General features: G+C 31.0%; 4 protein-coding genes across 10 annotated transcripts; all 4 read left to right on the top strand.

The window, feature by feature from the left end:
* On the top strand, positions 5,086-8,028 carry LOC109345977. 5 transcript variants are annotated; one of them, XM_019585309.1, is made up of 5 exons: positions 5,111-5,345; positions 6,408-6,451; positions 6,735-7,035; positions 7,375-7,698; positions 7,781-8,028. In XM_019585309.1, exons 1-4 carry the CDS (start codon positions 5,276-5,278, stop codon positions 7,677-7,679), a joined length of 720 nt encoding a protein of 239 aa, XP_019440854.1. In that variant the 5' UTR covers positions 5,111-5,275; the 3' UTR covers positions 7,680-7,698; positions 7,781-8,028. The 5 variants fall into 5 exon arrangements, with proteins under 5 accessions (XP_019440871.1, XP_019440854.1, XP_019440847.1 ...); XM_019585334.1 differs by adding an exon at positions 5,472-5,537 and having other exon boundaries at positions 5,246-5,345; positions 6,405-6,451; positions 7,375-8,028; XM_019585326.1 differs by lacking the exons at positions 7,375-7,698; positions 7,781-8,028 and adding an exon at positions 7,175-7,362 and having other exon boundaries at positions 5,086-5,345; positions 6,735-7,092.
* LOC109345964 (monogalactosyldiacylglycerol synthase 2, chloroplastic-like) lies at positions 11,560-14,756 on the top strand. 2 transcript variants are annotated; one of them, XM_019585291.1, is made up of 9 exons: positions 11,624-11,641; positions 11,697-12,056; positions 12,502-12,674; positions 12,975-13,136; positions 13,224-13,368; positions 13,555-13,779; positions 13,892-13,954; positions 14,045-14,119; positions 14,210-14,756. In XM_019585291.1, exons 2-9 carry the CDS (start codon positions 11,781-11,783, stop codon positions 14,465-14,467), a joined length of 1,377 nt encoding a protein of 458 aa, XP_019440836.1. In that variant the 5' UTR covers positions 11,624-11,641; positions 11,697-11,780; the 3' UTR covers positions 14,468-14,756. The 2 variants fall into 2 exon arrangements, with proteins under 2 accessions (XP_019440827.1, XP_019440836.1); XM_019585282.1 differs by having other exon boundaries at positions 11,560-12,056.
* Positions 16,696-19,117, top strand: LOC109345957 (actin-related protein 2/3 complex subunit 3). The gene is made up of 4 exons (XM_019585271.1): positions 16,696-16,825; positions 16,920-17,028; positions 17,123-17,392; positions 18,875-19,117. The coding sequence occupies exons 1-4, from the start codon at positions 16,823-16,825 to the stop codon at positions 19,015-19,017; spliced, it is 525 nt and encodes a 174-aa protein (XP_019440816.1). The 5' UTR covers positions 16,696-16,822; the 3' UTR covers positions 19,018-19,117.
* On the top strand, positions 20,295-22,476 carry LOC109345943 (nucleolin-like). 2 transcript variants are annotated; one of them, XM_019585260.1, is made up of 4 exons: positions 20,295-20,455; positions 21,646-21,710; positions 21,805-22,158; positions 22,198-22,476. In XM_019585260.1, the coding sequence occupies exons 1-3, from the start codon at positions 20,369-20,371 to the stop codon at positions 22,148-22,150; spliced, it is 498 nt and encodes a 165-aa protein (XP_019440805.1). In that variant the 5' UTR covers positions 20,295-20,368; the 3' UTR covers positions 22,151-22,158; positions 22,198-22,476. The 2 variants fall into 2 exon arrangements, with proteins under 2 accessions (XP_019440805.1, XP_019440797.1); XM_019585252.1 differs by having other exon boundaries at positions 20,296-20,455; positions 21,805-22,476.

The raw sequence follows: 23,170 nt of genomic DNA, 5'->3' as shown, positions 1-23,170 counted from the left end.
TCATGAGATATTTGAGAAAGTGATGGGAGATTTGCCTTATGAAAGTCAAATCTCTCATCCCAATGCGAAATGGTCACCCCACGGACACGTGCGATAACCATTCCGAGTATTATTGGCCAATACTCGATCGGGTATTTTAAATCGCCTGATCCTAATATCCAATTAGAATTTCGGATTTCGGCATTCCGAGTGAAAAATATTTAGAAAGTATGTATGAGTGTACTCAGAGTCTATATTGACTCAAAATTAAATTACGAATCCAACGGCGCGATCGGAATTCGATTCCGAGTTACGGAACTCAAAAAGACACTTTTTGAGCCGTACCGGGCGGATTTTGGCCCCGACAGTGGTCCAAAACCGACTGTCTCCAAAAATTACCAAAATTTACCACAAAATCGGAAATAAAATTTCAAGAATAAAACTCAACTAGAGTTTCGTCTAATTCCTTACCGATAATTCCCAGAAATTAATTTTCAGATATATAATTAATGAAAATATTAGTAAAATCTTATAATTCAAACTCGTAAAATTCGCGGTGTTATAATAATTATATGACAACCAATTTCACTAATAATAAAAGTTTAAGCAGTAATTAAAAAAAAAAATCACAATAATTACTCCATATATATTAATATATACATAGAAATGATGATGGTAGGAACTAGGAATGCAAGACACACGTATTGTTGAAAGTTTGGGCATTTTTTATTTGGTAGATGAGATTAATTAACATGTGGTAAATAGGACGCTGGCACTTACGTTATGCTGAGTAGATACAAAACAGGGTTTCAAGATAACAGTTGGTATTAAAATAACTCCTTCCTTAAACTTTAAAAGGGATATATACAACAAAATAGTAAAAGAATTACAACATATATTAATTAATACTTAGTAGTAATTAATCCTTTTAGATTGCACAAACTTTTGTTATTCCAAATTATTACATTTTAAATTAGCACCAACAAGAACATATTATATCAATTGAAAAAGTTAAATATATTTATATTTTATTTTTTAGTTCAATATCGTTGACGTATAATATGATTTGAGACATATTTTAGGACAAACATCCTTATTATTATGTCAGTGTGTTACAAATTGATTGGCTGATGATATGTTTGAAGACTTTGTATGGACTTGGTTTCAGGAAAGTCACTTTGTACGTTTTTTGAGCTGATCAAATATTGGAGTGGACATAAAGGGATAACCTTTATCTACTCTGAAGAATATTGAGTGAAGAGATTATTCAATTCACGTCAATTAATCCTTAGAACCTTTATCTACTCTAAAGAATATTGAGGGAAGAGATTATTCAATTCACTTCAATTAATCATTTGTTTGTATCAAACAACAATCTCTATCTATCAAACGTTAATCTAAAAGTATAATACTCTACTAGATTTTCAAGATCGAGAGTTCGATTCTTAAAAATGATACTTCTTGAGAGCAACAATTACAAACTCCAAAAGTGATTAATTTATTATAAAAAAATATGAAATAATACATTTAGTAGTACAAAAACAATAATTTCTAACTATAGGTAGAAGATTCAAGAATGATAGGGTAGTGTAGTGAAAGTCAAACTTTGATCAAGAAAAAAAAATAAGAATAATTTCTATTTAATCCTATTTTTCACTAATTTATTTTAGTAAAAATGAATAAATACTTTAAAGATGGTAACGAATCTTAATTTTTTTCATCGGCAGCAAAAGTGATATTTAAGTTTAGCTTAAAATAATAATTAACAAATGATGCAAAACTAGATATAATTGGACTAAAAACTAAAAATACATAATTTAAAATTTATATTGAAAACTGAATTTAACAATGAATAGATAAATAAAAAGTGAGAAAGGTAAATAATAGATAAGGATAAAATTCAAAAGTAGAATATAAATACGTAGTAATTTTTTAACAAATAAAACATTAAAAAATATATGAAATGGATAGAGTAATTGAGAGACACGATATAAACTTTATGTAACAAATTTCCTTTAAAGTTCAAACTATCCTTGTGCACATTATAAATATTTTCCTAATATAATATTCTCTAGCACCTTTTGGATTCTTCCATTTGATTGAGACACTTTGATTAGAGACTAGTAGAACTCAACCATATTTAGTGACTTATGGGATCCCAATATAATTGGGTTTTAAGGAGTCTAGAGTTTAGTTTGATTTCAGAAATAATATATGATTTATATTTAAGGGCGGATAATGATAAATCTAACCCAGTCCAATCATCTTATGATTGCTCATTCATCATATTTGTATATATGTTTATTTAATTGTGTAAAAACTAATAACATATCTTTGGTGGATAGTATTATTAATTCTATAATTTTTTATCATATATACCTATATGATTTCACATGTCAAATTACATACATATAATAATAAGTAATATAGAAAAGACTTTATTTAAAATGGATATGTATTATATTTAATCGGGTCTAGAATCAGGTTTTGATTCAAATGTTAACCCAATCAAACATTTGGGGCTTGGGTCTAGCGCTATATCCAAATTAAAAAATGATTTGACAAACATTTAGGGTTGAATTAAAGATAAATTTAATCTACCTCATTCTGACCCATGCTTTGGTGACAACATATTTCAAACCCACAATATTTACAGGTACCCGTGCGGGTAGCGGTTATTTAATTATAATTATATAATTTATCCAATATTAAAAATAATTAGTACATGAATAATAAGACATCTATATGATAAATTTATAATCATAATCAAATATGTATAATTTATTATGAAATAATAATGAAGTATATGATATATAATATTAAAATAATAATAAACTATAATATATATAAAAATTGAATTAAAAACTAAATTTATAAATTCATAAATACCCAATGGGATAGGTATTATAAAATATGTTTTCACAGATAAGGGTCCAGTATTTTTGTAATCATTTTCTTCTTTTTCCACTTGATAGCTTATTTTTCCTTGCTAAATTTTTTTCACTTGATAACTTGAACTCTTAGTCTGATTATTATTTATCATCAACATGGTATCCGTAAATTTTATCCCTCCAACAAGGATATGAAATAGAAGATAGAAACTCTCACAACTTATTCCACAATTACTTCGTGTTTATCCTACTCTCTTTTTCACTACTAGCGTGTTGGCAGTTACTCCGTGTCTGCCGACCCATGTTTTTACTTTTTAGTATTGAATATTTAATTTTTATATATTTCATTTTAGAGAATTATATCACTTTTTCGTACATGATATTATAATTTTTTTTGAAAAAATGAATTATGATATTATTAAAAAATGGATTGCTAGTTTAATATATTTAGTGGATGTAACTTCCTCTAGTGATATTATAATTTTTTTTTGATTAAAATATAAAAATAAATTGTGATATTATTAAAAAATGCATTGGTTTTTTAATATATTTAGTGAATGTAATTTCCTTAACATCCATTTATATTTTTTAATTGTATGAATAAATATTATAATAATTATTAATTATAAAAACAAAATAAGTAAGTAAAAATTATACCATGTAAGTAGTTATAATATGTTTTGGCTTTATATTTTTACTATAATAATCATTATGCACAAAAATTTATAATATATGTACCAAGAATAATTGATAGTAAAAAGTGTAGTTTTATATATGAGTAAGGCATTTTGGTAAGCGTTGGGCTTTACAGATTTTATATGGGCCATCTAAGTGTTGTTTTTTATGAGCTCTTTCTGGAAATTATATTGGGCTTAAGCTTGGATTTGCTTACAAGTTCATCTATGTTGGTGCCTATTTTCCTATTTTCTTTCACACTCCATATTTAATTCAATTCACTAAACTCTTGTTTTTAAATCCCAAAATATTATTTTGTTTTTAAATTCTGCAATGGTCATTATGTTCTAAATTTATAGACCCAACTTCATTAGTGGTAAGATTAGAAAACTCGTCTAGTTGAGTTACTAATGTGTAAAATTTTGCACTTTGATGACTCAAGTGAATAAACTGAGTCATTTAAAACTTATGTAATTGAGTCATGATGGTGTGAAATCTTGCAAATTAATGTATCATCTGAAACATAACTTTAATTATTTACAATTTTGAAACTGGGCACAAAAGTGCAAACTCCTTCATTCACCATGTACCCATGCATATTGATATTCCACTCCTATAAATCAGTTTGATTTTTCTATACATAACCCAATCATGCATATTTGCTATTTATTTCTTCAAAAACTGTATATTATGGTTTATCTCATCAAAAGGGAAAATAAAAAAAAGACCCCATTGGCAATCATTTATTACCATGAGGCTCTAAGAGTGACATATATTGATGTACAATTATATATAGAAGTTAAGAATAATGATGTTCGAATATTTACTAATCTTTATACGTGCTTATATATTTTTATACCGTATTGACATTTTGAGTGATGTTTATATTATACATAGTAAGTATCTCATAGTATATTTATGGTAAAGAAAATATTTTTTTGGGTAGAGTTTGTATAATTGGTTTAGAAATAATTTATTTTAAATCAATTTACAAGATAACTTAAAATAAAGAAATATTAATTAGAAAATGGACAAATTTTATTTAAATCGTTCTCTGCATTTTTTATAAAATTTATTTACATATTTACCGTTTTTGTGCTCATGTCCATATTAGAGAAAAGACGTTTATGAAGACATATGTATGTAGAGACAATCAATAAATTTTTGACAACATATTAAAAGTTTAAATGTAACTAAGATTTATTCATAAATAATAATATCAAAAAACATAAAATACACTTGTTTCCAAATATAACATGTTGGATAAATTTTTATACAAGTTTTTCTCACTAGAAGATTCATTCCCCAAAGTAGTGAATAATATCATTATCATTCATAATCATAAGTACCTTATGCAGAATTTGATGCCATACAAAAATCTAGTATCAATGGTTGGTCGGTCACAAACTCACAGTTACCAAGTTCTAACCTTTTTAGGACCATGGTGACGTGGTAACTGTCAAAATTACATTTTACTCCTCCTCCAAAAAAAAACATTGATTTTTTTTTTCAGGTTACACTTTCTACTATTCAATGTAAATGATAATTTCTTAGCCGTTCATTCATTGATCCAACAAAACATTTATGCTCTGCATTATGAGCGCATAGCCACAGATATAACTCACAAAACTATAAACCCCTCTTTCTATATTCCTACATTTGGTGCTTCTTTCTCAACCATCAACCCTATTTTTGATTTTATTAGAAATTAATTATTAATAATTATTGCTATGGGGAAAAGGAAACGGATTTCTGATCAAACCCAAAACCAGAGTGATCATCATCCTTCTCCTTCTGAAGGTACCCTTTTTCTTTTTTCTTCATATTATTGTTATTTGTTTGTTTCTCTTTGTTTTCAAGTGTTATTTTTAGTTTAAGTTGATGAGGATTTGAAGTGAAAAATCAAAACTTTTTTGTCTCTCTGAGCTACTTGAAAAGGTTACATTGATGGGCATTTGAAAAAAATGTGATACCTCTGCAAACCTTTATTTTTAAGGACTTGTTCATTCTTCTCTACTTTTTACAACAGAGTTAAGAAAAATCAATTCTTTTTATCCTTAATTCTAAGTGGGTTTACTAGGGTTCGAGGGTTTCTTTCATTTTTGTAAAGGTTTTTTCTGTTTGCAAGTTTTGATGGCTTACTATTTTATTTTGCATGACCAAAATGTGTTTGAAACGCTTGTTTAATTTTGGTTGTTCGGGTTTTCCTTGGGAATTCAGTGGAAATGGAATTGTTTTTAATAGATAGTTTTCCAAATCTAAGATGAGGAGTAATGAGTGTACATTGCTTCCTTTTTTTCTTCTTTTGACTTAAGTGATAGTTTAGGTAGTAAATCTCATACTCTGTATGCACATTCTACATGCTTATATGCTTTACATGCAATTGGCTTTGCCTTTACTAATTTTTCTGGTTTGGCTCTTTCGCATTAGCATCATCGATCTGCAGGTGGTTTAGTTTCACCGGACCTAGATCACATTTCATATCCTTTTGCTATGATTTATGCAGACATTCGGGGATTGAGATTCTTGACAATGTAAGAGTGTGTCAGGTTATGTGTCACAAGAGCTAAGTTACAGTTAAGAATTTGGAATTTGACGTAACGTGCTATGACTTGCATGTTTATGGTTTTGGGGAGTTAGGAGTTGGTTAAAGTGTTTCCAGTTTCCTACAACAACATGATATATGTACCCATGAATTGTGAACCTGATGATGATATGTTGCTTATGTTACCTATGTACAGGAAATTAAGAAACAATCCCTCTATCTTATACCTTTACTTGTTTTTAGTTTGTTCTCCTTCATGTGTATAATTGATCTTCCATATTACTTCACGATTTCCGTGCATTTTATGAATATTGCAGAAGCCATTCAATGCTCTTCCAACATGGAACTATTGTCAGATGAGGTTGGCTTTCTTCTCCCATTCCTTCAATGGCATACTGGAAATTCCTCTATAAATTACTGTTTTGCTTTTATCATTCTTATTCGTTTTCATCCTTACATCACGGGTGATAAATATGGTCATCCATGAATAAACTCGTACAGATACAGAGTGTACACTTTTTCTTATCTTTGAAAGTTGTATGGAAGTAATTCAGAAGCATCCATTGCTTATTTTTGACCTCAATTGTACCAAACTTGATAAGATTGACTTCTTTGATTTGTTCCTTTTCTTTGTTTCCTCCCAGAATCCTTCACGTTCAGCCAATCCAGGTGCACTTGCTCTGCCACGTATCTTGGATTTAACAGATGGGTCTATGAAGCTTGTTAGTACCCATCCGACAATGGGACATCATCATCAAAGTCTTGGCCGTTCATTATTTTTGAAACGCTCACGGCATTACTATGGCCACCAGTATTCCCAACGTAACTCCGCCAATCATGCCTATGCATCTTCTTCTCGTGGCAAGGGCGCATCTTCATACGATGATAGTAGGCTTTCTTTTAAGCTGGCTTCTCAACCCAACTCACAGTCTAAACAACATACAGGTGTGCCTTTAATGCTTCTTTCGTGCTTCACTAGTCAACTTTTTAATTTTTTACTAGTGTCTGACTTAGTTTAGATTGTTTATGTTTCGGAGGAGAATTTCACTTGAAAAATTAATTTAAGTTTATGATGTCTGTCTCCTGTCACTTATTAGGAAGGTTCGTGTTTTGATACCAGCATTTAATTTACCGGAATACTTTCTATTTTGTTTATGCTTTCCTTATCTTTTGAGATATCATTTTGTCACCAGTTCAGTTTCTCTACTCTGGGAGATTGGTTATTATTCAATTCTTTTTTCTTGTGCATAGGCCAACTGTTTATTTTTCTTTATTTATTTCCAGAGTATAGAGAGAAGACATTTTCCAGGCCAGAGAGAATCCGGTCGAATTCCATAGGGATTGATGCCGTACCGCTGGATGTAGTGAAGTTGGTTTGTGGGATTTGTCAGAAGCCACTGAGGCGGAAATTTAACTTTCTGTCCAGTTCAATGACTCACTGCGAGCTTTCAGTTGTGGCGGTTTTAGTCTGTGGTCATGTTTATCACGCAGATTGTCTGGAGCAGAGAACCAGCCTTGAAGAACAATGCGACCCTCCTTGCCCTATGTGTGCAGATTTACTTTTGCAGGCTCATGACTCAAGGACATGAATAGTTTCCAAGTGGATGAATATTACAATTTGGTGTTGATCGTCATCGTCATCATCACCTACGAGTGGAGTTACGGAGTTTGTGGAAGATAACAATGAAAGATACTAGGTCGTTTGCTGCAAATGGACTATGAAAAGATCTTGTTGACTCTCAGGATCTTTATATTATGTGTAGAATTTGTATTAGTGAGAATGTGTAGTTTCTTCTGTGTTTTTTCACCAATGGGTGCATAGGTGATAATGATATATAGAAACTTAATACTATAGTTGCTTGAGTTATAACATATAAATTGTAGTAGCTGTAAATGTTTCAGAATTTCAATAACATGCTAATTGAAATAATTGATCAATCTCTATCCTTCATAATTATTCCGTATTTTTATTGGCCATTTATGTTGTTTAATTATTGATCAATAATCACCCTTATATGCTGCACTTTCCTCTTGTGACTGTTCAATTTGAATATGCTCTTGAACAAACCTTTATAATCCGCGTGAATATTTTTCCCCAAAAAAAGTGTATCGTATATTTTTAATCTGTGTGAATATTTTTTCCCAAAAAAGTGTATCATTCTATGTGTCAATGCATATAATTGGTCAAAAATGTTACATGGAGCTGTCCAATTTGTCCCTTCACCCTTTTAACCATAAACTTCTGTGTTCACTTGAAACATAAATATGGAGTATATGTTTTTGTATTCATGTCTAGCATATAATAAGGAATTAATCTCTTTGATTATCCTTTTCAACCAATATTACTCATAGAAATTAACATTTGACCTATTACAGTATGTGATGATTCAATGAAACTTTATGCCACAAGATCAATGTCTCATTGCTTATTACTCGTGAACTTAATTCTGAATATCTATTTCCTATAATTTTCCTTTTTTTTATATTCAAACTCACCCATCTAAAATATTTGAAGATGTTACTTGTACGTTATACTTATTATAATTATAAAAATAACTTTAGACACGGGGAAAATCAAAGCTTACAAAGTTCATTTAAAATATTTGTAGCATTGTCTATCTATTATCTGAATTTACATTTGTGAAAGAAAAATGGCATATATGTTTACTTTTTGTTTTGCATCTTCTATTTTTTTAATAAAATTTGATTCGTTAATATGGTTAATAGTAAAGGAAGTTGAAGTCTTCCTCTACGTTGAATCACAATAAACTTAGATATCTTGAATTTTTTGTTATTGTAAAAAATATCTCTTTATCTTAAGGAAATAATCTTTTTCGGAGTTTGTAGCTGTCTTTCTCAATAAGTGTTACTCTAAAGAATCAAACCATTAATCTTTTAGTCATCCTAAAAATCTAGCGGAACTTTATACTATTAGATCAATACCTTAATATAAAATTAGTGGTTAATGGTTACTTGGCTTGAAATATGTTTATAGTTTTTTATTAGACAAAGTCTTTATCATACTATCATATAGCTTTTAATATTATTAAGCCTCGCTTTCTAGCTCATTGAAAATATTGTTTTTTAAGTAAAAATAATTCGACATTCAATTGTCAAATATGCTAATGTGCACATGAATATTAATGAGTTTCATTATTGACACATCAAATTGTACACGTATTTGACACATCTTATGTACCGAATTTATTTTTATTTGTTTTATATGATCACATCGTTTTAAAATACATGAAAAAATATTAAATACCATATTAGTGTTTATATATAATTTTCAATAATAAATAAGATTGATAAATACTAAATGATGGTCACTTTTTAAACCAACATTACTATATGAAACATATTCGTGTGCATCATTAATCATTGATAAAGAGAATATGCTAAATCAACTAGTGTTTAGTTCAAACTTCAAACCATATATGCTTTTTTTTTCAAGTAAAGCCCTAAATTTGAGTCTTACATGTGGAAAAAAACAGAGAGATCTATTGAGTTAATCTTAAACCGTATGCCCCATTTGGCTTCTTTTTTATTTTCTCTTTATTTTCCCGTTTCTATTTTATATTCACTACAAATATTTTGTATCTGTCTAACTACATTTTTACATCAAGTATTTAAATTTTATATATTTTATTTTGGTGGGGCAAAATATATTTTGTATTAAATATACTTTATATTATAATTTTTATTAGGTGCACTTTATATTATATTTCTTTATCTTTATTTTAATTGTCAAATTAATGTTAGATAATAGTTAATATGTTAGTAACAATTACATATGATTATATATTTTTTTTGTAAAAATTAAATAGAATTAAAGAGCAAAATAGAAAAATAAAAATTACACCTTACACGATATTTTTCCTTTTATATAGATATATTCATAGATCATTTAGCTGAAGGTGATAAAAGATGGGGCTATAAGAAAATGGTGGTGGGCCACATTGGTAGTCCTATGTGTTGGTAATATGAATATTTTGTTTACCATGAGATTAATAAAATTGATGACTTAGTGGAAATTTTGTTAACATTGAATATTATGTTCATAATTAGAAGTAAAACTGTTGGTAGCCAGAAAAAAAAAACTAGGTGATGGTGGTAACTGTAATAATAATAGTAAGGAGTGGCTGTGACAGTTGATAATGAATAATTTGTTGGCAACTATCATTAATAAAAGGTTTACAACTTTTCTACAATGTAAGTAGCTAAGTATTTATATATATGGTTTGGCTATAGTTAAAAAATGCAACCCTTAGTACATTCGAAAATCCCATTTGACAATTACTCTAAAAATATCATGTAGAATTTGTCAAACCAATTCATTCTAATTTGATTATATAGGTTACCTTCTCCATATAGGTTTAATTCCTAAATTCATTATATTCGGATCCTTTTCGGTATAAACTCAAATTATGATATGTAATTTATTTCAATACTTCGGATCTTCATTTATTTTTAAAAAATATTCTCTTCCTTTAATGTTCTATTCAGAAATTATCGGTTGACATGGTTCCATTTTCTGCTCAAAATTTAATTACCTCCCTTATACAATTTCATATACTTTTTTACACACAGATTTCATATACTCATTTAGGAAATGTATATTTTGTTTATTCATTTTTCTCTTGAAGTGAAATTCAAAACTTCATTTCCTTTTAAGCAATTTGCCACATTATCATACATCAGCCCTTGCTTATAAGTGATGGTGAGGCAATGTTATAAGGCAGAGAGGGCAAAACAGTCTAAACAACTCTTTATAAACAACATAACCAATCATTTTCACCTATGTCAAAGAGCCAATCTTCCTAAAATATGTTCTTTTTACCATTAACGGTATTCTCTTACCTTCTTGTTTAAGAAATTAAACTCTTGGGTTCGTGACTGTTCATCTCAATAAGTGTCATTCCCAGCAATTGAACTATCACTTTAGAATCTAGTATGATCTTACACTACTAACCAACACCCCTTACATACATTTTATGTTTCAACCTATGCATGACTTAAAGTATCTTTAACTCCTATAGATAGTTAGAAAATACAAAGTTAATATATATTTAATAAGAAAAAAAATATATTTTCTCATAGTGTATGAGTTTTATATACTATCATTATATTATCTAATTCATGTTTAATTATTATTGATTTTTCTTTAAATAAAAGTAATACAAATAAATAGAGGATAATATAGGTAAATTTTTACATATTATACATATATCTAATTCATAATTCTAATTCTCAGATTAATAGGTAAACAGATGTATGCAATGGAACAAACTCTTGGGACAATGCCCTAAATACTCTCCTATAAAAAAAACAAGTGTTACAAAGAAAGCAAAGATTCGAATCTTGGAATTGGAACATTCCATCAAAACAACCCTACAGCTGTTATGCAACAAAACATCACACCCTATAAATATTCCAAGGCAATAATTCTACCCTCACACACGTTATTATAGCAACAAGTCTCTCCAAAAACCACTCTTCACCCTTCAACTTTGTCACCAATCATTTTTTCATCAACCACCACCATCACCCTTCTCTCTTTACCTCTCTTCCCCACCGCAGAAACACCGTTTCCGGTGGTAGGAACGAGATTCCATAACTGGGGTGCCTTGTTTCTCAAGAAAGATCACTTTTTTATTCTTCTTCTTGTTCTTCCTTTATTGTGGTGGGACATGGAGGTTTCGGTTCCATCACCGAGTAAATCGTTTGTGGAGAAGGTTTTTGGAGGGTACCAATATGGGAGTAGTAGCAGCCAGAAGAAGAATAATGGGAATGAGGCTAATAAAAGCCATGATGAAGATAGTGATGGAGGAATGGAGTTGATGGAGATTGGAGCTGAAAGAACCAAGAACGTGTTGATTCTTATGAGTGATACTGGTGGTGGACATAGAGCTTCTGCTGAGGCTATTCGTGATGCTTTTCAAATTGAATTTGGTGATGAATACAGGGTAATCATCACACTCATCCCTCTTGTTATTTATTGTTTTTCTCATTACTCAGTGTATCATAATTTAAGGTTTCTATCTATGGATCTAATATTGTTGTTGCTTTTGTTCCATTTTTTCCTATGCAGTCAACTCAAATTATGCTGCAAAAGAAAAGAATGTTTTTTTTTTGTCTTTCTCCTGTTTAATTTCTTGTTTCTTACTTCAGATTTTTGTTTTGTTCAACAATATTTTGGTCTGAAATATTTGAAGTATGCTTTTGTCATATTTTGCTCAAGGTCGCGTGGACTTTGTATTTACTCTCTTTTTTCTTGGAGCTATTTACCTAGTCTTCTCCTTTGGTTTTTTCTTATTTGTGTGGAAAAGGAATTCCATGTCTACATCATCCTCTTTTAGTTCCATCTTCTTCAGCAATTGAATAAAGTGTTTGTTCCTTTACAATTTTCAGATATTTGTTAAAGATGTTTGGAAGGAGTACACAGGTTGGCCATTGAATGATATGGAGGGACAATATAAATTTATGGTTAAACATGTTCAGCTATGGAACGTTGCTTTTCATAGCACTTCTCCTAGATGGATTCACTCTGTGTATTTAGCTGCCATCGCTGCTTACTATGCCAGGTACAATAAACTTTGATCACTACTTTTGCCATTAAATGATCCATCTAATTATTCCCCTATTGCTTATGTTCATTGTTTATATTCTTTTCATATGAAAGTGACTTTATGGACTATTTGTCATCATTTAATGAGTATTCATTTGCTAAGGAATAATGGGCATTTACTTTTCATCAAAGTAGCAATAATTAATTTCTGTAGCTGTAGGACTTTTCCACTCTTTTAGTTTATGATGGTGGACTTGTAATTTATTTACACATTATATTTTTGAAATTAGTGTCTTATAAACTGATTCATTTTCAGGGAGGTGGAGGCAGGGTTGATGGAGTACAAGCCTGATATTATAATTAGTGTCCACCCATTGATGCAACATATTCCATTGTGGGTTCTAAAGTGGCAAGGTTTGCAGAAGAAGGTGATTTTTGTCACTGTCATCACAGACCTTAGTACCTGCCACCCTACTTGGTAAGTCCATTGCTGCCTTTTAATTTTGCTTCAAAGTAAAGTTCTTCGGTTTATGTTTACATGCTCTAACCTTTAAGCTGTTTCTAGGTTTCATCCTTGGGTCAATAGGCTGTATTGCCCTTCTGAGGCGGTGGCCAAGAAAGCCTCACAAGAAGGCGGCCTTGAGGAGTCTCAAGTCCGCGTTTATGGCTTGCCCATCAGGCCTTCTTTTGCTCGTGCAGTTCTCGTGAAGGTACATATCGAAGATTGGAAAATATTCAACAACTTTGAATTTTATATCGCAAGAGTTCAAGTACTTTGCATTATAAAATAGGAAATTGTTGTACACATGTGAATTACTCTTAAAGATATTATAGTAGTTTTGGTCTAAGGGGAAGAACTCTTAAAATCTGATATTTTCACGTTGTTTTTGTTATAGGATCAATTAAGAGAAGAACTTGAGATGGACCCCGACTTACCAGCAGTTTTGCTGATGGGTGGTGGTGAAGGAATGGGACCTGTCAAAAAAACTGCAAAGGCTCTTGGAGAAGTACTTTTTGATAAAGAAACTGAAAAACCAATTGGGCAGATAGTAATTATATGTGGTCGTAATAAGAGCTTAGTATCTACCCTTGAATCTCTTGAATGGAAGGTGCCAGTAAAGGTAATTGACTTCACATCACTCCTTAAGCATCTAATTCTGATTAGAGTCAAATAGAGATAGATGATCATAATAAAATGGCAGCCACTTAAACCTTCTTTCTTGATATGTGTAGGTTAGAGGATTTGAGACTATCATGGCAAAATGGATGGGAGCCTGTGACTGCATCATAACAAAAGTAAGTTAACTAAACCAATTTGCGCTTTATGTGCTACTTCATCATATGTTGGCAATTAGCATAGACTCATTGGTTGTATGAAACTTTCAGGCTGGACCAGGTACAATTGCAGAAGCATTGATCAGAGGGCTTCCCATAATCCTTAATGACTATATCCCGGGACAGGTGAGAGAATAAAACGTTGTGCGCATTGCTATTCACTCTTGTTTTTTCATTCTATCCCTTATTGATTCTTAGCTGCAATGGTAACTGCAGGAAAAGGGTAATGTACCTTATGTGGTAGACAATGGAGCTGGTGTCTTCACCCGGAGTTCAAAAGAAACAGCAAAAATCGTGGCCGAATGGTTTAGCACAAAATCAGAAGACCTGAAAAGAATGTCAGAGAATGCACTAAAATTAGCACAACCTGAAGCCGTATTTGACATCGTGAAGGACATTCATGAGCTCGCGCTGCAACGCGAGCCATCAAACTTTCCATACATGTTGACCTCATCCTTTACTAGCCTAATCTAATTTATTAATTAACTTTGCATCTTTCAGATTAGCCTGTTTTTTCCATCAGGATTGACATGTACAGTTCACTACTAAGATCACATTATTCTTTATCCCAGTGACTTGATTTTACCATATTATCGACAATGCGACATACTGTGGTAAACAAGTTCTGGGTTTTTAGAGGCATGTTCATGAGATTTGTTTAGGATGTCCATGGGAGCACTAGATGTTATTGTCTGTAACAGTGTCACTGCAAGGTTGTTTAACTTCCGTACATTTCAGTCTAATGGTTTTTTCTTAAATTTTTTCCCTTGGAATTGTTCTTACTAGTTATTGTTACCACACAGCATAATATTATTACCATTGCTGTCATTTAGGTTGCTTAAAGTTGAGAAGCAATGTAAAACATAAGCTGATAATGCACATAATTTTACCTATGGTGCTAGAACAATGAAACTTGAAAGCATGACAAAAGTATCAAAAAAAACAAAAAAAAAAATACAATTTTCAATGACACATTTACCCTTCTAATTATAATGAAATGACATTATTACCATTAAAAACAAAAACAAAATATATATATTTGCCTCTCCATTAATGAAGAGGATATTGTTTACCGGCATTCATATCCAACACATTACACAAAAATAGTAGCGTGCCAGCTTAACAATAAAGTGCATGTCTTGTCTTGTTGTCTCAATTATTTTTTATTCCCAGCTATAAAGTATTGTTAAGAATATACAAAGAAATATCTGTAATGTTTCCATAAGGCGACAATTAGTGACATGTTACAAACTGTACTATCGCTTGCGTTTGATAATGTGTCGTGTTTTCTCTTAGTCAATTGGATACAAGGACACGATGGAAAATTAATAACAAAAAAAAACTAGAGCTAGCCAAATTCAATTTAATAAGATACAGGCATGTCACTACGTGTATATTTCTGGGTTCAATTTAAATTTACTATTAGAATTTAGGATTATGACGTCAGAGAAATAGAATAACTCTGAATGTGAGGACTACTACTTACTTTTAGGACTTGCTAGTTGCTACAGCTGCTCATTCAAAATAAATTTCAGGGCATTAATAATTCACATTTTTTAATTTAGTGCTTTTTTATCCCTCCTCCTTATCTAAATTTTTTTAGTTTAACTTGGAGAACTCCATTAATGATTTAAAATAGGAACTTTATTAGTTTAATATATATAATTGTCAATGTAAGGATTTATACCAAAACAATATATTATGTATCATTTATTTATATATTTTTTTAAAGTAGAATGATGGATGATGATTCAGTAACATCACGTAGGCCCATACATTTTCTCTCTTATTTTTAAACTTATGTAACAGAATATAGAAAGATAGAAATAGTCAATTATAAACACAAACTGTAAGAAATTTCTACAGTACATTAAAAAATAGGATAGGTTAAGGGTGAGTAGAATCTGGCCCTATCCGCTCATCCGGTATGACCTGACTCATCCTTTTTATAATCACACACTCATCATATTTTTAGGAACGGACATAGACCAAACATGACTCGACCTGTCTCATAATCAGTTATTCATCATGTTTTTATGTGTCTCTGTTCAATTGTGTATCAAGTAATAACACTTTTTCATTCAAAGTATCATTGATTCTCTACTTTTTTCATCACATGTACATGATTATCAATATATATACATATAAAATTTTATATGTCAAATTATATATTCATTAATAATAATAAGTAATATTAAGAAGATTTTATGTAAAATGAATATGCATTATAGTAATCGGGTCAAAGGTTGAGTCGGGTTTAAAGGTTGACCCTATCAATATTTATGATCGAGTTAACTTCGAATCTATGATCTAGTCCGAGTTCAATAAAATAAATCGACCAACATTTATGGTTAGATAAGGAACAAGCCTTAACCCAATTCATACTCACATGTGATATATGCTATCTATAATCTACTATATTGTGTGCCCATGCTCAATCAATTTTTTTTAGACAAATATAAAATAGAAAAACAATGAACAAATAGTAAGACATTGGAAAATCATATATATTGAAATAAAATATTATATTGTTTTTAAAAACTATGCTCTCTCCCTTTTCCTTAAAAAAAACATTGCCTATCAAACAAAGTTTTTGTTCAATTGGAACCAATATAAAATAGCAATAAAATTGGAACCAACCCAATGCAATTGGCTGAATTGATTAATATAAAACAGTAAAAAATAATTTTTGTTCCTGTTCAATCACAAATCCCTCATAATAATACTGTAACACTATCTGATTGTTAATTCTCAGATCCCATTCCAACAAGTTTTCATTTTGAGCATTTTATGTATCACGCTCACGTTCATTTCCTCTGATTTAAAGACATGGTATGAGAATTCAACTCTATTTCTTTCATTCAATTTATTTTCATTATTGGCAATTGATTGTAGTTGTTGATCTTATTGTTATTGCAATTGAAAGGTTTATCATTCAAGTTTTGTGGATGAAGATGGAGTCAATAGAGCTTGTGGGTGCCCTCTACTTCCTCTTAAGAGCCACATTAAAGGACCTGCTCCAGTTTCAGATCAAGGTTTTCAATTTCATTCATTATTATTCATTTTGATTTACACTTATATTGTTTGAGTTTTCAGAATCTGAGATATAATGCTATGTGTACTGTACAGATAGAACTGATATTGTTGATGAAGCTATAACCTTCTTTAGAGCCAATGTGTTCTTTAGAAACTTTGATATCAAGAGCCCTGCTGATAAGCTTCTTATATACTTGACATTTTACATTAATGTTGCTCTCAAGAGGCTTGAAGGTTGTAGAACCTTAGCTGAAGGAACTAAAGCTGTGATTAACTTGGGATTGGAAAAGGTTCCTGTCCCCGGAGAGTCTGGCTTTCCTTTTTCGGGCCTTTTTCCGCTTCCTCAATCGCATCCCGAAGCAGGTTTATCTCTTATTGCTTTACTTTTGTTCATTTTTTATTATGTTTCCTTCTTGGTTTTTAATCTTTATATTAGTTTGATGACTATTCCAGATCTTGGTACCCTTATTTATTAGTAGGTAGATGCATACAGTTTGCTTAATTGTGTCATGTTCACCTTCTATGAAATGTGATACATCATGTATTTCATGGAGTTTATTCATCAATGAAGATTTAATAGAATTGAATCTCTTCTCATGTGTTGTTTTTGCCTCACCTTAAATTCTCGCTTCACAAAATGAGTGTATTTATGCATTATCATAGTATCATATGCTGGAAAGAAAGTGGCTTCTATTGCCGCTTAATTTGGATCTTGAGTACACCTAACAACCCAAACAGGCATGTCATGCTGACAAACAATGTCGCAGCCCTGGGTTTCTAGTTCTATTTAGGACAAAGTGTAATCAAAATGGAAAAATGAAGCATTATAATTGCTGAAGACTTGGACAAATAGAAGAAAACCATTTCTAGTATCCATTTACCATTATCAGTTTTATGAAAGTAAGATATGAACATAACAGCACCATAAGCTAGATAGATATTTCACAAAATAGCTGCAGAGGATACAGTCATGGAATGGAGTGAATACAAATGCTAATGCATTGGTCATCAAAGATCTAAATAGATAACTAAAGGATGGAAATCTCTTATTCATAAATGTTCCTTTTTAAATAGCTCCACCTCCAGGTTTTACTTGATGACTATAGTCTGGCTGTTGTAAACTATATTTTGCATTGAGGGTGGCTGTGAGAGTCTTGGGTGGTTTGGTGCTCAGATATCAACTGAAAAACAAAAATAGAAACAAAAGGAAGGGAAATATTTTTTCTGAAATATAATATATACTCCTTGAATGAGTAAAAGTTCATGAGAATTATCTCTTCAGTTTTGTAACTTTCTGCATGGCATGCTATGAAGAACTTTCAGCCTGTATGTACACCAATATCAGTGAAGTAGGTTTTCAATTTCTTCTTTTATATATTTGTCCTCGAGCCATTTTTTTAATTAATTCAAGCAGCTTGTGCTAATTTTTTCAAAGAGCTGGTGATCTATCATCGATTGAACACTATGTTATGGTTTATGTGTTTCAGTTCAATATGATTTTAAACAATATGTATAGGTGCAATTGCAGTTGCCAGCATAATGGATGTTATTAATTACTGACTAGGAAGTTGTATACATATTTTGAGATAGCGCAGATAGCACACTGCTTAGTGACTATGAGGTCACAGGTTCATATACTGAAAACGGCCTCTCCGCTTGCACGGGATTAAGGTTGCATATATCTACCCTCCACATACCCCACCAAGTGGGACCTTGTGCATTGGGCATTTGGGCCGCTATTTTATTATAGTTGATGCAAGCTGCAATTCAGTGAACCGCTGAACCTGTTTGCAGACCATCTATATGTATTCTTATATTCTGAGCCTTGTGATTTGAAAAATGCAGAATTGTTCCGAAATTATTTGAAGCAGATAAGGGAAGAAACAAGTGGGAGGTTATTGAGCGTTGCATACAGACCCAACGGCACTCCAAATAAATGGTGGCTGGCATTTGCCAAGAGGAAATTTATGAATATAATTAGCCCATAAGGGCAATGCTTGAATCATAGATTGAGCTGTGAAAAAATACTCTTGAACACTGTTGAATATGCCAATAAAAATATAGTGAAGTCTTCATTGTCATATTATTATTCCATGTCTGTTTTGATGTTGTTTTATTTTTGGTCAAAATATATGTTTTGATTTTAGATATACTGAACTACTAAATAGTGAATAGTAATATTGATAGCTACGTAGCACCCATTTTCAAAATTGGTTTGCTTGTCACGTTTGATTTGGCCCCCACCATGAAATTGATAATTATGATTGGCCTAGGATCCCAAACATTTCTTGTATTGGTGTTTCTTATCATGCTAGTTGTGTTGGCAATATTGCAAAACTGCATGTATCAGAGCACACTTGAGTTGTTGAGTGTAGAGTTTGTGTGTAAAATAAAATAAAAACAAGGGTTTATTTATTATGTTTTAGGGGATGGGTTTATTTATCATTACATATTTAATGGGTTTAGATTATTATCTACTATATCTGATGATGGGTTTATACTCTTGCTATCACCAATACTTAGCTTATAAACTAATCAACTTTGTTTTAAAAAAAAATCTATCTATTGGTGTTTGGTATGTTAGCTTATTTCAATAAGTTAAGCCTATAAGCTTGCATATTGGCTTAGATTAGGTTAAGAAGATTGAATTAGAACTATATTCTACAAGTTGACTTATTTTATCTATTTCAATTCTTATTTTACTCTTATATCCCTTCTCATTTTTTATAAGTGCGATCATATTATTTTTAAAACATTGAAATTGATTTTTATAATATATTTTATTTTAAATTTGTAACCTATGTTATGAAGTAATAAATTTTTAAAAAATATAATATATATGAAAAATATTGAAAAAATAATTAATATAAACAAATAACTTCATACAATTTTCTGCATAAAAATTTATATTTCTACCTGATTCGACTGAAATAGGTTAGTTCTCAAACATAAATAAAATATTATAATCTCAATATTACAATATGAAAGTTTATAACCTTACAACTTATAACAAAAACTACAAACATAATATATAGCATATACCAAACCTACCCTTAATAGTTAGATACCATAATTTTATCTTAATATATTTAAATTATATTTTCACTGAATATCTTATTCCTACTATCATCAACTACTAAATTAGAATGGGCTTATTAGAAAAGAGTGAGAAGCCCAAATAGGCGGAAATAAGTGAAGAAAGAACTTTGTTCACAAAAACCCTAAAACAAACAGCTATATTACAATCTTGGGTTTACTCTCTCAAGCCACGTTCCGACCAAAACCCTTTCTCTCTCTCTCTCTCTCTCTCCCTCTCTCTCTCTTCCTGTTATTTTGGCAATGGAGGTTCAGAAAAACCAGTTACCATTTCTTCTTCAGGCTGTTGCTTCCAACATTCTTCTTTCTGCCGCTCAATCTCTCGCTTTGGTATCAATTCATCTTCTTTTTTGTTTTGTTTTGTTTTCATTCTTAGACTTTATAAACATTTTTATTCCATTACTTCACCAAAAGCTAACTAAGTAGGGAAGGTTTTTTGTTCAAATAGGTTTATCTGTTTCTATGATTTGCTTCAAACTGAAAGGTTTTCTTAGTTGTGTAACATGAATTGGTGTTTTCATTCTTCTTATTGTTTATATATTGTTAGCATCTCCAAGTGTTTTTGAAGTTCTGATGGTTAGGGTTTTTTACAATTTTGTTTCATGTAGATAGTTTAAATGTAAGTGAACTTTAGGTTCCTCATTTACTGTTCAAGTTTTGTTTTTTGTTTTTGTTTTTTATTTTAGTGCTGCTTGCCCTTGAATGCTGTAGTGTTTGTGTGCTACTGAATTTTGAGCCAATTATTATTTACTTTTATGCTTCATGTATTTGTGCTGTTAGTCGCGAATTATGAGTAGTTGTTATTCTATCAGTTGCTTTGGTTTTGTTTGTATTGACATACTAAGAAACCTAGAAGTAAACAGGGGTTTCAGCAAAAGATTTGGGAGTTGGGACAGGTGTTAGGATGGTGTGTGCTATGTTGGGTATTTCTGCTTCTGTTGGATAATCAGTTTTGCATTTTAAGCCGAAAAATTTGTCGTTTTGTGTTTATTTCCATTCTACGGCTAGTAAAAGGACATTCTCTGCTATTCATTTTTTCCTTATTTAAAAAATAACTCTCCAAGAAAGGTCTCCTAATCCTACTAAAGGAATTACCGAGTTATGGTGGAAAAAGAATACATCGATTCAAAAGAACAATAGCCCACTTGTAATTTTTTTATTTTGGTGTTTTAGAGACGGGCGTTCTGACTTGTATGCACTTCTTAGTAACCATTTCTTGTACTGTCTGCTGTCCAATTATCTATCTTGCTTAGGAGTTCTGACTTGAGAGAGACTGTTGTCAAGTTACATATGGAATTTGACAGCTATAATTTACATAATTCCTTCTTTCTTGAATATTTACAAAACTTCAAACTGCAATTATAAGTGTTATGCTATATTTTAGTCCACTTGTGTATGCCATAGATTTGTTGGTTTTTGGTCTACGTGGTGAGTTTAAAATAGAATATCCCTGACATTTATAGTCCATCGCATTTAATGTGGTAAATATTTTTTATATACTTCTGGTTTTTTCCTCCCAGATTGGATATGTGCTTAGTAATTTCACAATGTCAGTGCCACCAAAATTGACCTCAATGGAAGAAAGGTACGAGAATAAACTTGCGTACCTCATTTAAGGTAATATAGTTGTTTGGATATAGAAAAAATATTTATTGTGATGGATGTCATGTCCTGGTTAGGTTTCCTTTCGAAGACCTTTGTGGGAGGAAACATGCATTCCGTGAAAACAAGGATAGTGAAACAGATGACGACGATGAGGATGATGACGATGTACAAGATGAGGATGATGATGACGACGACGACGGAGAAGACTATTCAGGTGAGGAAGGGGAGGAAGATGCAGATCCTGAAGATGATCCTGAGGCTAATGGTGCTGGAGGAAGCGACGATGGTGGTGAGGAAGATGGTGATGATGATGGCGATGAAGATGATGAGGACGAAGGCGATGAGGAAGATGAGGGCGATGAGGAAGACGAGGAAGATGAAGAGGAGATTCCACAGCCACCCTCTAAGAAGAGAAAGTGATAATTATATTAGTAGGAAATTGTTTCCATGGGATGCATGAGTTCAGTTTAGTGATTAGAACAGAGAATTAGCAACCTTGTTGGGTAGACCTATCTATCCTTTTAATATTTCTAAGTGTTACTCTTGTGGGCTAGCAGTTATTATCTATGTTGCTTTGGAAAAGTGTTTTCAATTGTTGTCAATAGTCATGATTCCTGTTATGGTTTTTGCCATTAGTCATTTGCTTATTTTTTAAGTTAGAAGCAATTCTATTTTGGGTCATTTGATTGGACATGATTGCTCAATGTTCTTGAATATATGGTGTCTGAATCTTGGTGCTGTACTTCTGAGTTTCTCACTAAATATAGCAAAACCGTTTTACTTGTTACTTGCTCATTGTTTGTTCTTTAAAGGACAAAAAAACTCATTATTAAAGTACGTATTATCTTAAATTTTACAAAGAAAGTAGATGTTTCTCAATCAATGGAAATCGGTGGTTTTTAAATTATAGAAACATGATTTGACACTTAAAACTACAACGAGGAGTTGGAGCTGGTTTGGATACTTTCATGAGAAAGTTGTTTTCTAAGTGTAATTTTTTTTTGGGAACTTCCAATGATATTTTTTACTTTTTTGGTAAGGAATAAATTTGTGTTATTCCTTCCGATAAGTGTTATTTATTCAGTATTAATGGTTTATTGTTAAAGAAGGTATTTTACATTTACATTCAACAATTGTGAAGTTTTTTTAAAATATCAAAATAAATTACAAAAGGTATTTGTAATATAATTTGTTTGTATGATTTTAAAACTATTTAATAATAAATTTGTTATTAGTATTGCTTTGGCTTAAACGCATTTTTATTCTTTCACTTTTTGCTTAATTAGTAGGTTCATCCCTATTTATAAACTAATGCAAGCATAATGTGATTAAAAAGGTTATGACAAAATAATGTATGTATTTTTAATGTGAGTTTTATATAATAGTATTGATGAAATGAAATACTTTTGAAGTCTTTCGTTTTTTTTTTTTATCTAAGAT

The sequence above is a fragment of the Lupinus angustifolius genome, chromosome LG01 (genome assembly GCF_001865875.1).
Source record: "Lupinus angustifolius cultivar Tanjil chromosome LG01, LupAngTanjil_v1.0, whole genome shotgun sequence".
Lineage (NCBI taxonomy): Eukaryota > Viridiplantae > Streptophyta > Magnoliopsida > Fabales > Fabaceae > Lupinus > Lupinus angustifolius.
Note: the sequence above shows the minus strand (reverse complement) of the source record. Positions and strands in the feature narration are given on the sequence as shown.

Bases quoted from the DNA above. Each gene is read 5' to 3' on its own strand.
- LOC109345957 (XM_019585271.1), top strand. The intron at 17,029-17,122 runs GTTTTCAATTTC...TGTACTGTACAG, and splicing joins TGCTCCAGTTTCAGATCAAG to ATAGAACTGATATTGTTGAT. The intron at 17,393-18,874 runs GTTTATCTCTTA...TGAAAAATGCAG, and splicing joins TCAATCGCATCCCGAAGCAG to AATTGTTCCGAAATTATTTG.
- LOC109345964 (XM_019585282.1), top strand. From the start codon at position 11,781: ATGGAGGTTTCGGTTCCATCACCGAGTAAATCGTTTGTGGAGAAGGTT. The intron at 13,369-13,554 runs GTACATATCGAA...TTTTTGTTATAG, and splicing joins CTCGTGCAGTTCTCGTGAAG to GATCAATTAAGAGAAGAACT. The intron at 13,955-14,044 runs GTAAGTTAACTA...TGAAACTTTCAG, and splicing joins GTGACTGCATCATAACAAAA to GCTGGACCAGGTACAATTGC.
- LOC109345977 (XM_019585309.1), top strand. From the start codon at position 5,276: ATGGGGAAAAGGAAACGGATTTCTGATCAAACCCAAAACCAGAGTGAT. The intron at 6,452-6,734 runs GTTGGCTTTCTT...GTTTCCTCCCAG, and splicing joins TGGAACTATTGTCAGATGAG to AATCCTTCACGTTCAGCCAA. The intron at 7,036-7,374 runs GTGTGCCTTTAA...ATTTATTTCCAG, and splicing joins ACAGTCTAAACAACATACAG to AGTATAGAGAGAAGACATTT.
- LOC109345943 (XM_019585260.1), top strand. From the start codon at position 20,369: ATGGAGGTTCAGAAAAACCAGTTACCATTTCTTCTTCAGGCTGTTGCT. The intron at 20,456-21,645 runs GTATCAATTCAT...TTTTCCTCCCAG, and splicing joins CCGCTCAATCTCTCGCTTTG to ATTGGATATGTGCTTAGTAA. The intron at 21,711-21,804 runs GTACGAGAATAA...TGTCCTGGTTAG, and splicing joins TTGACCTCAATGGAAGAAAG to GTTTCCTTTCGAAGACCTTT.